The sequence below is a fragment of the Thamnophis elegans genome, chromosome 5, assembly GCF_009769535.1.
Source record: "Thamnophis elegans isolate rThaEle1 chromosome 5, rThaEle1.pri, whole genome shotgun sequence".
NCBI lineage: Eukaryota > Metazoa > Chordata > Lepidosauria > Squamata > Colubridae > Thamnophis > Thamnophis elegans.
In genome coordinates, this window is record NC_045545.1 from 93,927,941 (window position 1) to 93,942,257 (window position 14,317).

The 14,317-nt window shown below is 46.7% G+C and overlaps 1 protein-coding gene across 1 annotated transcript in view; it reads right to left on the bottom strand.

Annotated features, from left to right (window-relative positions):
- The window catches only part of LOC116509616 (peroxidasin homolog), a 52,143-nt gene that overhangs the window by 22,545 nt on the left and 15,281 nt on the right, over positions 1–14,317 (bottom strand). The window contains exons 6-10 of the mRNA XM_032218848.1: positions 13,754–13,923; positions 7,986–8,103; positions 6,377–6,546; positions 2,799–3,071; positions 2,239–2,355 (exon numbers count right to left, since the gene is read on the bottom strand). Coding sequence (XP_032074739.1) covers positions 2,239–2,355; positions 2,799–3,071; positions 6,377–6,546; positions 7,986–8,103; positions 13,754–13,923 — 848 coding nt within the window. The remainder of the gene's footprint in view (positions 1–2,238; positions 2,356–2,798; positions 3,072–6,376; positions 6,547–7,985; positions 8,104–13,753; positions 13,924–14,317) is intronic.

Consider the following 14,317-nt stretch of genomic DNA (forward strand, 5'->3'; position numbering starts at 1 on the left):
CAAGCAACCTGGAACTAAGGAGAAATTTCTTGATAGAGGGAACTGATGCAGGAGGGGGTGCACAGGTAAACCCACCAGTGCTGGCCAGGTTAGGTGGTCTTAATAGAATGGACCTTATACATTCATATTAGCTTGGCTTTTCATTCTAGTGCCCTGGAGTCCCAAAGTTGACTTTTTAGCTGGAGTGAACTTTCTCTCCAACTTCCTCATAAGTATTAAAAATAGGGCTGAACAGTGTGGCAAGACCCTGTAAAAGAGGGGCACAGGAACCCAGGCGTGGGTGAGAGATAGAACAGAGGTAAAAACTGCTGACAGCTTAAGACATTATAGGAACTTCTCTTTTTTGTATTTTTCCTATGTACTTCTCTGTAACATTCCAAATGAACTTCCCCTTTTCGAAATGTCATGCTTGTCTCGTGTATGGAAACGCCTTAAGAATGCACAGTGTGGAACACGGCATAAAAGTAGCATCCTGGGCAGAGCCCAGGCAGTTCAGATTTTGGTGTCTGAACACGCTGAACTCGATGCATCAAATAAACCTGTTTCTCTCACCTTCGTGGTCTCAAGTCCTGGTCTTTCGTAAATAGATTACAAACCTCAATCTGCTGCAACAGAACAATTAATCGGTGGAATGACTTGCCTCCAGAAGTCGTGGGTGCTCCACCATGAGGCTTTTAAAAAGAGATTGGATAATTACTTGTCTGGAATGGTATAAGGCGAACCTATGGCACACGGGCCACAGGTGGCATGCAGAGCCCTCCATGTGGGCACGTCAGCCATCGCCCCAGCCCAGCTCCACTACACATGCGCTTGTGCCTTCCACCAGCCAGCTAGTCTTTGGGTCTCTGCCATGCATGCATGTGGGCAGGGCCTTCCCCGATCTCCACAATTCCCTCCCCCCCAGCGCTCTGTAGCTTTCTCCTGCATTCCTGCCACCTGTGCCCCGATCTCCACAGGTTCCATTCTCTGCAGGTGCACTCCGTGTCAGGAATGCAGGAGAAAGCTAGGGTGCGCTGGATGGGTGGGTGGGTGAACTGCGGAGATCAGGGAAAGCACAGGAGGCAGGAATGGAGGGGAAAGCTAGGATGCACTTGGGGGAGAAGCTGCGGAGATCGCGAGGCCTCTCCATGGCCTCCCATTTCGGGCCTGAAAAGCTTTCTGTACCAACTTGGAAGCCTGGAAGGACTGGGGACGCATGTTCGGAGGGCACATTCCCTGGGTGTGTGTATGCATGCACAGAAAATGCACAGGCATGCATAGGGGTGAGACACATACATGGGGAAGCACTCGTATTGCATTTTGGGGATTGTGGCGCGCATGCACGCACTTTGGACACTTGGCCCCAGAAAGGTTAACCATCACTGGTATAAGGTTGGACTAGAAGACCTTCAAGGTCTCCCTTCCAATTCTATTATTCTGTATTGTGAAGTGTGATCCTGAAAACATTTCAGAGGAAGCACCTGAAAGGAGGACAAGGCATAAAGGGGACTGGAGGCTGAAACATAAGAAGAACCGTTGCAGGAACTGGGTATGTCTAGTTTAATGAAAAGAGGGACCAAGGGAGACATGATAGCAGCGTTCCAATATCTCAAGGGCTGCCACAAAGAAGAGGGAGTCAAGCTATTCTCCTAAAGCATCTGAGGGTAAAATAAGAAGCAATGGGTGGAAACTAATCAAGGAGAGAAGCAACTTAGAACTCAGGAGAAATTTCCAGACAGTGGGAACAATTAATCAGTGGAACAGAAGTTGCCTCCAGAAGTTGTGAATGCCCCAACATTGGAAGTCTTTAAGAAGATGTTGGATAGCCATTTGTCTGAAACAGTATAGGGTTTCCTGCCTAGGCAGGGGTTTGGACTAGAAGACCTCCAAGGTCCCTTCCAACTCTGCTATTGTATTATATTGTAATGGATGGAAACTTATCAAGGAGAGAAGCAACCTAGAACTAAGGAGACATTTATTGACAGTGAGAACAATTAATCAGTGGAGCAGCTTGTGGGTGTTCCATCACAGGAGTTTTTCAAGAAGAGATTGGGTAGCCATGTGTCCGGAATGGTATATGGTCTCTTGCTTGAGCAGGGGGTTGGACTAGAAGACCTCCGAGGTCCCTTCCAACTCTGTTATTCTGTTAAAATTGTTGCGGTTGAGAAACACAGATCGAGTCTAATCTTAGAGATCCCTTTCACCTCAGGATTCCATGACTCTAAATCCTTACAGAAGACAGCAAGGCCAAGAAAGTACCTTCTTTTGTCCAAGATATGACTGGGCGAGGATGTCCATCTGCAGAGCAGGGCAGATCCACATTTTGACCCTCAGTCACGGTCTGATCACTGGGAGCTATCAAAAATCTGGGTGTATCTGCAGGAGGAAAAGAAGGAAAAGAGACATCTTCTATAAAGATGCGTGGGAATGTGCAAACGTCTTTCCATCAAGCATTAAAGATTAAATTAAAACCCCAGAGAAAGATTGAGAAGACCAAATTAAGGCAATGTTTCTCAACCTCAGCCATGAGAAGAGGTGTGGAAATCTGGCTTCCCCATGGACTTTGCTTGTCGGATGGTCGCAAAAGGGGATCAGAGAAGCCCAGGACACGGCAACCGTCATAAATAGGAGTCGGCAGCCAAGGGTCTGATTTTTGATCATGTGACCACGGGGGTGCTGCAAACGGTCTTAAGTGTGAAAAAACAGTCACGTCACTTTTTTCAGTGCCTGTGTAACTTTGAAACGGTCGCTAAACAAGGACTTCCTGCACCCAACTTTGGTCTAATTTATCACCTTAGTTTGGCTGATAATATTCTCACCTTGCACAATGATGTTTGCTGTTGCCGTAATGGATCCCTCTTGGTTGGTGGCTTTACAGATGTATTTGCTTTCATCCGACAAAGTGACATTTTGGATATAGAGGCCGCCGGAGTTGGTGATATTGAAGCGCGGATTTTGGGGCAGGGGCGACCCTGAGCTCAGCATCCAGACAATGCGAGGCAGGGGATGCCCTGACACCCCACATTCCAGAGTCACGCTTTCCCCCACCAGGACTTCTGTGTTCTGGGGATGGATGACAAATGTAGGTTTGGCTGAAAAACATAAAAGGACAGAGAGACGCGCTCGCTTAATACCGTAAAGAAACTCCGACCATTTCAGAATATTCCGACTCAATATAGAATAACAGGGTTGGAAGGGATTTTGGAGGTCCTCTAGTCCAACCCCCTGCTCAAGTAGTTGAATCTACACCAGTGATTCTCAACCTTTTCTTCACCATGGACCAGTGGTGGGTTGCTCCTGGTTCGGCAGAACCGGTTGTAGTGGCGGCAGGAGGCCCCGCCCACCTGCTTCTGCACATGCACAGAAGTATTGTGCATGTGCGGGAGCACGCCCGAACCGGTAGTAAAAATATTTGCAACCCACAACTGCCACGGACCCCGCTTTGTGGCCATGGACCCACAAAACTTAATTTAAGATTTAAACCATAACATTTTTTGTTCAAGGGCCCTCCAGAGGTCTGCAGATCACAGGTTGAGAACTGGCCTATACCACTCCAGACAACCTCAAGTGATGGAGCACCCACAACTTTTGGAGGTAAGCCGTTAACATTGATTCATTGTTCTCACGGTCAGGAAATTTCTCCTTAATTCTAGGTTGAATCTCCCTTTGATAAATTCTCATCCATTACTTCTCGTCCTGCCTTCAGGAGCTTTGGAGAATAGGTTGACTCTCCCTCCTCTTTGTGACAGCCCATCAAATACTGGAAGAATGCTATCATGCCACCCCAATCCTTCTCTTTGATAAGCAACACCTAATTCCTTCAATCGTTCATTCTATGTTTTAGCCTCCGGTCCCGATCATCTTTGTTGCTCTTCTCTGCACTCTTTCTAGGGTCTCCACGTCTTTTCTACATCATGGCAACCAAAACTGAATGCCGTATTCCAAGTGTGGCCTTATTATAAAGTGGTATTAACCCTTCACGCGATCTTGATTCCATCCCTCTGTTTATGCCAATTACCTCCAATAGACCGATTAGATCCCACAGATTAGGCCTCCTCCGAATTCCATCCGCTGGCCAATGCCGACTGGCGACCACCCGGAGGAGGGTCTTCTCTGTGGCTGCTCCGACCCTCTGGAACGAACTCCCCGTGGAGATTCGAACCCTCACCACCCTCCAGGCCTTCCGCAAAGCCCTTAAAACCTGGCTGTTCCGACAGGCCTGGGGCTAATTGAGCTTTTGTCCCCCCTCGAATGGTATGGTTGCTGTGTGCTTTTAAATTATGGTATTGTCTTGTTCGTCTTTTTATTCCTTATTTGTACCCCCCCCCCTTGATTTGAGTTGTGAGCCGCCCTGAGTCCCCTTCGGGGAAAAGGGCGGCATAGAAATATAATAAATTCAATTCAATTCAATTCAATATGCAGCCTAGAACTGTGTTGGCTTTTTTGGCAGCTGCTGCACATTGCTGGCTCATATTTAAATGGTTGTCCACTAGGACTCCAAGATCCCTCTCACAGTTACTACTATTGAGCAAGGTACCTCCTATACTGTACCTGTGCATTGTTTTCCTTGCCTGAAAATGAATTGAAAAGCACGGTATTAAACCATAGTGTTTTGTTATGGCCCAGCAGAAGCCGTTGGAGCTGCCACCAGACTCCGACAGCAAGGGACCCTATAAGTTGGCTTTGGAGGATGTGGAGGACCCTGGACAGGGTTCTGACTCCGAGCAGGGCGCAGAGAGGCTGGTTGGCCATCAGGAGGCGCCTGAGCCTTGGACCAGTGGGGAGGAGACAAGGGAATGTGATCCTGATGTCAGCAGGGAGTTGTTCCTGGATGCCCGGCACTGGAGAGCTAATAGGTGTAAGGAACAGTTGCACAGTTACAGGAGGTAATTGCACTCAGCTGCTGGTAAATAGGCTCCTCTCCGGACTATAAAAGGAATGCTTGTGCACATGCCCCTTTTGCAGAAGTCAACGCATTAACGAATGTTGGAGAACAGTATTGTGAGCCTGGCAGGCTGGATTGCTGCCACGGCTTATCTGTGCTGGTTTGCTGCCAAGGACCTGTCTGTCTGTTAATAAATTCCGTAAAGTATCTCTGACTCGGAGTGTGTTGGTGTGGGACGAGTGGGGTCAGAACAGTGTTTTATTAGAGCGCCAGTGTCAGGCCTGCAGCTGACTCCTTTTAGGATCTTTGGCCTGCCACACTCTGTATTATTTTACTATGCTTTTTCATTAGTGAGGAATTGGGAGGGGGAATAATAAGGAGTAGAATGTGTTGTTGTCAAAATAAAAAATTTCTTTCTAAAAGCCCAAGGTCACCTTTTGTCTCTGCACCTCTGAGCTTGACCGGAAATGGGTGGAACTGCCAGCTTGGCAGTGGAAGTTTGGACCATGTGATGGACTTGTGGGTGTGGGAGCAAAATCATGAACTTTCAACTGGGTGGAAAACCCAGGAAGCTTTCAGATTCGGGTTTTCCACAAATGTGCCAACATGTCTCTCTTAATAAATCGGAACTTAGAGCAATACTTTGCCTGATTTAATTCTGGATATTTGGAACACTGACAGCCAGTTTGGTGTGGGAGACGGTGAGTTCTAGTCCTGCTTTGGGCCTGGAGACAACTGGGTGATATTTGGCCAGTCTAGCTCTCTCTCAGCCTTAGGGGGGGGGGGAGGAGGCAGTGGCAAACCACTTTTGAAAATGTTGAGAAAACTTGGATGGATTTATTTTGACCTTGGATATAACATGACATACAAATATCGCAACTATCTTTTCTTAGTTCAAGTTTAGGATTTTGGCGTATTGTGTGAATCTAACTTGACACTACCACTTGTAGCATGAGGGAGGAGTCAAAGGTTGTGCTGGTTCTTTAAAATCACCCTGAAGGCCACATTTGTAGGAAATAGTGAGTCTTCGGCAGAAGAGGACCGAACTGGAATGTCCACAGTGAGGGGTTCAAAATAGCCAAGGGGCCAATCACAGGGTGTGCAATGAAAGCCACACCCCTTTTTTAAAATTGTCATGAATTGATTTGATGGTGCAGTGGTGGTTGCCCTGTTGACTTTCTTAACCAGCCCCTCGCGGATGACCCTGAGACAAAGTTCTTGAGATGTTTCTCCTTACCACAGTTCTCCTGGCCACGTCATTCACTCACTCACTCAAAACCCTTTTGGTTTTTCACTCATTTGCATTTTATGGGATCGCAAATCCCACCCGTAACAACGGTGAGTTTGCAAACTTTCCCAAATTGGTCCGGTTTCATCAGCCCGTACAGATAAGGCAGGTGAGATGCTACGACCGGATTTCAGGGCCCCATCCTAAAACCAGCAGGAAGAGATTATCCATCTGGTTCTATATAGACCTAGGGACAAGATCTTCATTTATCTGAAGGACATTACAAGGAATGCCGAAGTAGCGCAGGGCAACCTCAGGAGTCTTCACTTCGCCCACAATGTTCTTGGCCAGGCACTGATAGATTCCCTTGTCGGATTCTTTAGTGTCTTGGATCATCAATGTGCCATCTTGTAGCAGGTTCAGCCGCCCATCATCCCTCATGTCAATCTCGTTGCTGCAGTGCAAAAAAAAGAGAGAAGAAGATGGCAGCCAGCTTCATTCCGTCTTTGATTTAGGGAAGGATTGGACTACAAGTGGTGTTACTCCCAGATAACAATCGAAACTATCTGAATCTGAGATGGGGGGAAAGGGCTGCTGTCAACTTATCCAAGGGAGACATGAGCCAAGACAATTTAAGTGACATTAAGATTGTCAAACTAGTGCACAAATGTGGGAATATGTAGCCCTTGACTTACGACCAAAATTGGCATGAGAATTTCCATTGCTAAGCAAGGCAAGGTCGTGAGTTTTGCGACTTCTTTGTCACAGTCTTTAAGTGAATCACTGCAATTGCCGAGTGGATCATAAGGTCGTTAAGTGAATCCGGCTTCCCCGATTGACTTCACTTGTTGGAAGCCGGCTGGGAAGGTCGCATCACCTGACCTTAGATCGTGTAAAGGTATGCGAGAAAGACCTTGAGGGACTGAGCAAAAAAATGCTGCCAAGGGAATGATCAGATATGAGACAGTGCGATTTCTCCGCGGGTCGCCCATGAGGCCAATGATGAAGGAAGACACGGACACGAGTTCCCTTCGGGATGAGACGACTCAGAGCAATGTCTGAAGGCCTCTTTTATTGAGCATACACAAAGAAAGGGTGGAGTTGCAAGGTCTATGTGGACCAATCATGGTTGTACAAGTCTATGGTATATGGTAACTCATTTACTGCCACACAGACCTCTGACCCTAGAGAATGCCCATAGTCAGCAAATTTCAGATTTCAGATTTCAGATTTAGTTTATTTGTATGCCGTAAATCTTTTACTAGCATGCAAACTTCTGACCCCACTTAATACTCAGAGTCAGCAGGTTGTAACCTCTGCCCTACTTAGTGCTGAGAGTTAACAGGTTGTGACCTCTGCCCTACTTAGTGCTTCAGAGTCAGCAGTTTGTATTATTGACCTTATGGTAAATCATTACTGCTGATCCGCATAGTGTTCCAGCATACCTATGCATGCCTACACTTAAGTTACAACAAGACAGCATAGCTTGCAGCTGAATAATGGGCCAGGTTTGATTCTGGGAAGAGACTTTCCCTAGTTTCTCAGGCTGTAAAGGAGACGAAGAAGTAGAATTCTAGTTTCATACCGGCAAGATTCTGTCTGTGTAGCTTTACATTTAAGTAGAATGAACTCATCTGGTTATGATTTCTATCTGCTTTACCCTGCGACGCTGACACCAATCTTGTAACACTGAAAGTACAATCCTCCCACCACTCTTCAGCTCAAGAACCTAGGGAGGGTCAGTAGAGCCTCTTGCCCCTTTCCCTACCCAACTGTGGGCTATGTTATCTCTTATCTGACCATTCCCTTGGGACTGTCTCTTGGCTCCATCTTCCAAGGTCTTTCCGACACAGACTGGGACGCTGCTTCCGCCATCATGCCCATCTTACTTACTTGTTGTGAAGCCAGATAATCTTAGGTTTCGGATTCCCCTCTGCACGGCAGATGAAATAGACGGTGTTGCCCAGAGTAACATCGACGTCTTGCGGTTCAGTTGTGATGCGAGGGCTCTCTGAAACACACAGACAAACGGAGGGCAACCCTTCAAAAGGCTGAAGGAGGTCATACATGACTTTGGTGTTTTCAATGAATGTTTCCTAACGGTCCCTCTTCAGCCAACATCCAGATTAAGGCCCTTAGGGTGTAAATTAAGATGAGCTTAAATTGAGCTCTGATCTGATTTAATTCACCCCCTACATTCGTTTTCTATCGTCAGCCTCTGCTCAGGAAGAATAGCAGAGTTGGAAGGGACCTTGGAGGTCTTCTAGTCCAACCCCCTGATCAGGTAGGAGACCCTCTACCATTTCAGACAAATGCCTGTCTAATTTCTTCTTATAAATCTCCAGTGATGGAGCACCCTCAACCTCTGAGGGCAAGTCATTCCATAGATTAATTGTTCTGTCAGGAAATTTCTCCTTAGTTTTAGGTTGCTTCTCTCCTTGATTGATTTCCATCCGATGCTTCTGGTTTTGCCTTCTGGTGCTTTGGAGAACAGCTTGACCCCCTCTTTTCTGCGGCAGCCTCTCAAATATTAGAAGAGAGCTACCGTGTGTTACGTCTACCCCTGTTAGGAGACTAGAGTTCTTCAGCAGAAGTTAGTAACAAATAAGTCGCTGAATAGTCACTCACAGCCACCGAAGGTAAAACAATGAATATCTTTACTTGTGTTAACAAAAATAGAATAGATAGTCTTCAAAATCAGACTATAAGCAGTCTTGTTGAAGTTACAGTTGCTCAACTCACAATTCACCATGTAGACAGGTAACTATTTATTTATTTATTTATTTATTTATTTATTTATTTATTTATTTATTTATTTATTTATTTATTAGACATATACCGCTTCATAGGGCTTTCAGCCCTCACTAAGCGGTTTACAATTTTTTTTAGCAAATTGAGTCAGCAACTTGCCCCCACAGTCCGGGTCCTCATTTCACCCACCTCGGAAGGATGGAAGGCTGAGTCGACTTTGAGCCGGTGAGATTTGAACCGCTGAGCTGCAGATCACAGTCAGCTGAAGTGGCCTGCAGTACTACACCCTAACCACTGCGCCACCTCGGCTCTCTACTACAGTGTTTTTCAACCACTGTGCAGCGGCACACTAGTGTGCCGTGACATAGTGTAAGGTGTGCCGTGGGAGAATTACTTTATATATAGTCAATATAGGCACAGAGTTAATTTTTTTTAACATTTTCTAATGGTGGTGTGCCTCGTGATTTTTTTCATGAAAAAAGTGTGCCTTTGCACAAAAAAGGTTGAAAAACACTGCTCTACTATACAGACCTGCCACCATCCAATACACAGTCTTCTCTCCAAATACTCAGCTCATGCAGTAACAGTCAGGAACTATCAAGAACAATCAGGAGCATCAGGAGAAACCGTAATAGTTCCTTCCTCCTTTTATGGCTACTTAAAGCAATAGCATCCAATTACCGTATTTATCGGCGTATAACACGCACCGGCGTATAACACGCACCCCCCATTTTAACACAAAAATTTGAGTAAAAATTTTTTTCATTAAAAATAAATGACTTGGAAGCTCGGAACTTAATGTTGGATTAAAATTTATAACATTAGAACATGAATTATAACATTAACTCCTCTTAAAAGGCAAACTTTCTTCTCTTCCTTCCTTTCTCCTTCCATCCTCTCTTCTTTCCTCACTCACTCCCTTCCTCCTTTTCTCTTCCTTCCTCCTTCCATTCTTTCAACTTCCTTTCTTTTACCTATCTATCTTTTCTGTCTTTCTGCTCTTTCCATTTCTCTCTTCCTCTTCGCTTCTGTTCCTTCCTCCTTCCATCCTTTCACCTTCCCTCCTTCCTATTTCTTCCTTCCTTCTGCCTATCTACCTTCACCTTTGTCTTTCTGCTCTTTCCCTGTCTTCCTCTTTCCTCCCTCCCTTCTTTCCTTTCTAGTTCCATCTTTTCTTCTTTCCTCTCTCCCTCCCTTTTTCTTTCTTCCTTCCTTCCTCCTTCCTCTTGCCTATCAACTTCATCCTCCTCGTCTTTCTGCTCTTTCCCTCTCTTCCCCTTTTCTTCCCACTTCCTTCCCTCTTTTCTCCCTCCCTTCTTCTTTTTCTTCCTTTCTTCTTCCATCTTCCTCCTTCTTTCCATCTTTTCTCCTTCCATCTTCTCCCCCCTCCCTTCTTTTCCTTCCCCCTCCCTCCTTCCTTCCTCTCCTTCCCACTCTCTCCTTGGGAGGGGTTGGGGTTGGGGGTGGCAGCAGAGACCAAATAAAGTCAGAAAATCTTATTAAAACTTTCCTATTTGTTGGATTGCCTTGCTGCGAACTTATAAACCAAATCAGGGAAACATTTTGCAACCGAGCCTGCTGCAAGGAGAGGCAGTCCTGCCCCAGTTTTGCAAGGAATGAGAAACGGTGCTTTAAACCGAAGCAACTGCAAGGAACCGCAGACAGGGAAAGAAAGAAAGAAAGATCCTTGTAGCACAAAACCCACCTTTGCATGGTTGTGAGAACATAAACAAACAAAAAAAAAAAAGCACAGCGTCCCTCCGCCCTCTGAATAGGACTCAGCATGACTCCGAGCCGGGCAGGGAGATAAGCACCTTCATTTGCATTCTCTGAGACCGTGATGCTTTGCAAGCCCCGGGCTTTTTGGAGATTTTTCCTTTCGTGCTTAAATAAAAAGAACGGGACTTCTTTAAAACGCCACAGCTCTTTCAGCCTAACAAAAATGCAATCTCTTCCTTCGTCCTTCTCCGTCACTAACAGCTGGGGGCTCAGAAATCGGAGTGAAAAGTCAGTCCTCCATCTCTTCCCTCTTCCCGGATTCACTCCGAAGTTTTAAATCTTCCTTCTGTGCATAAACACTCCCTCCCTCTCCCCCTCCCTCTCCCTGTATCTGTTTGTCTCTCACTCTCTGTGTGGCTCTTTACCTCTATCTCCCCCCCTCCCTCTCTCTGTCTCTCTTGTCATTCTCTGTGTGTGTCTGTCTCTCTCTCTGTCTCTCCTCCCTCCTTGTGTGTGTGTGTATGTGTGTGGGGGATCCCTGCCACCGCGGATGGGCTCCGGACTAGTGGAGCCTCCTCTTCCTCCTTTTTAACCAGGCGATCTTTGGCTGCTACACAATCCCAAGGTTTGCAGCGCTTCAGAGAAAGAAGGCATGCGAGAAAGCCCCCCCCCCCCCATCCCCGCTGCCTGAACATTTGAATGAAGGAGGCTGCAGGCTCCTTTGTCCTTGGCTATGCAATTTTCTTCCGTTCTCTGCTGCCCGAACGAGTGAATAAGGCAGAGGGAGAATGAAAGGAGATTGCGTCCCTTCTGTCTCCCAGTTGCTCAGAAAAGCAACTGTAGGAAGGTCAAAGTATCCATGGAGAGCGTCCGTTTCAGTAGGGAAGAAAACTTCCTTTCGCCTTCCCGGGCTTCTGCCGCCCGGCAGAAGCCCCGGGACCCAGTCAAATTCGCTGCGCAAGGTGAAACGGCCGGCAGCAGCCTCGCTCTCCTGCTGTGGCTTCTGTTTCAGTAGGGAAGAAAACTTCCTTTCATGGGCGCCGGTGAATCAGCTGGAGCAGGCAGTTTGGGACCCGGCGTATCGGCGTATAACACGCAGGCAGGGTTTAAGCTTGCAATTTTAGTTTTAAAACTGCGTGTTATACGCCGATAAATACGGTACCTCTCTCTAGCATTTAAAGTAACAGATTCATTTGTTACAATCATGGCTTATATACATTGTCAAGCCAAGGCTAGGGTTACATCCCTAACGCCGTGTTTTCCCGAAAATAAGACAGGGTCTTATTTTCTTTTGACCCCTGAAATAAGCACTTGGCCTTATTTTTGGGGGGGTCTTATTATTTTTGAGGTGCAGGAGGCGGCGAGGGTGGTCACCTCATGGCTGCTGCTGTATTGCAATATTTTCAGGGGAGGGCTTATTTTCAGGGGAGGGCTTATTTTCAGGGGAGGGCTTATTTTAACGCATGCGCTCAAAAGCCCTATTGGGATTATTATCCCGGGAGGTCTTATTTTGGGGGAAACAGGGTCTCATTCACCTCTACTGTAGTCCTCCTTTTTCTTGAACAAGACATACCCAGTTCCTGCAACCGTTCTTCCTATGTTTTAGCCTCCACTCCCCTAATCGTCTTTGTTGCTCTTCTGACATTTACAGTATGAGCAAATGGAATGGACGGGTGATTTGTCGGAATTGCTCGAGAAGTTCTTAAGTTAGAAGTTCTCAAGGGTGGGGTGAGCTGCAATCCTACTTGCCCTTTTCTTGAATTATCCCGGGTTGAATTGTCCTGAAAGCAAGTTGGAAACGGAGAGTTTTCCTGCGGCAAGTTGTCTAAGGCGATTTGACTATGGCGAGTTGGCCATGGTGAGTTGTCCTATTCCGCAGGCCAACAGCCCTCTAATTCAGTTATATAAATAGGAGGAGGAGGAGGAGGAAGGTGGGCATTCATTCATTTCTGAAAGCAAGCTGTTCATCTGCCCAACAGTGAGAATAATTAACCAGTGGAACAGCTTGCCACCAGAGGTTGTGGGCGCTTCAACACTGGAGGTTTTAAAGAAGAGATTGGTCTGTCACTTGTCTGTAATGGTACGGGGTCTCCTGCTTGAGGAGGGGGCTGGACTAGAAAACCTCCAAGGTGTCTTCCAGATTTCTTTTCTTTTCTACTCTACTCTACACCACTCTATTCTACTCTATTCCATTCCATTGCCTTAACTTGCAAGATTCTGTTATTGTAGTCAATTTCAATAAGTTATTTTTAGCTTCCCATGCAATTGATTTCCCGATCAGATCTACCTTGTAGAGCTGACATCAGTCTTGTAAGAACCATAAATTTCCTCTAGATGGCACTGTTTCCCTACAATTATTCTACTCTCACTTGTGCATTCAATCAGGCATTCAATCAAAAGATCTTATGTGAACCCAGAAACTTGCTAATTAAGGGTCAGAGTCGGCCAAGTGTCTGAACCCAGCCCAGAAACCCAGGTCAATATTTGCTTAACTGCTCCCAGGGATTGTTGGGACATGAATCAAGGCAAGTAATCACTGACTTACCACCACAGAATTCCTGTTGCAAAGCAAGGTGGTTGTTAAGCGAGTTGCACCCTATTTTACATCCTTTTTGCCGTGGTTGTTACGAGAAATACTGCAGTGGTTAAGCAAAACACACAGTCAGAGTGCGAGTCCAGATTCCGCCACTGACTTGGCCTGCCGGGAATTGGCTGGGAAGGTCACAACTGGTGATCACATGACCCCAGGATATTGCAATCATCATAAATACATGCCAGTTGCCAAATGTTACCCAAATATCTAACATCATCAGTGCTCGAAGGGAATGGGGGGGGAGGAGGAGGAGGAGGAGGAGGAGGAGGAGGAGGAGGAGGAGGAGGAGGAGGAGGAGGAGGCAGACGATGACTGTGGGATCCTTGATGCTCTCTGAGCTTCATGATTTTCTTACAGACCTTTCATTACCCAAATATCTAACATCATCAGTGCTAGAAGGGAATGAGGGAGGAGGATGCCAACGCCAACTATGGGGTACTTAGCGGCCGCTGAGCTTGCTTGTTTTCTTGCAGACTGTTACTACTGTTTCACTACCCAACTAGGTAACATCATCAGTGCTAGTAAGGCGTGAAGTATGCTGTGCAGTCAGGAAAAACAGTGAATACAATAGTTCAGCGGATCGGATGATGTCACTCACCGCAGTTGAATTCTCGGGTGGTCAAGGTGATGACCGAACGACCCAGTAATTCAGGTGGGCTCTCGCAAGTGGCAGCTGCTTGCGTGTTGCCCTGTATGGTATATTTCCTCAGCAGCTCTGCCAGCCACATCAGGTCACAGTCACAGAGCAAGGCGTTCGAATCCAGCCGCCTGGGAGGAGGCAGATGGGGAAGAAAAAGGGTTGACTTTAGGAGTTAACAGTCCTTCCTGTTGAACTACAGATACAGGAAAGTCATCTGCCAGACAAGCGAAGAGCAAACTACAGGTCGATCAGGGAAACACCAAGGCCACCCTGATCAATACCGTCAGGGCAAATCACTAGGGCAGTGAGGGCTAACCTTTTTGTTGTTGTGTGCCGAAAGTGCGCACACGCAACAGCCCGCATCCACGTGTCTGCACCCATAATTCAATGTGTGCACGACATCCCACCCCACACCCCATTTTGGGCCTAGTAGGCCTCCCTGCAGTCTCCTGGGACCAAAAACGGGCCATGTGAGGGGGACCCCTCATGTTCCCGCCTGTGCACGTAACCCCCCACGCATGC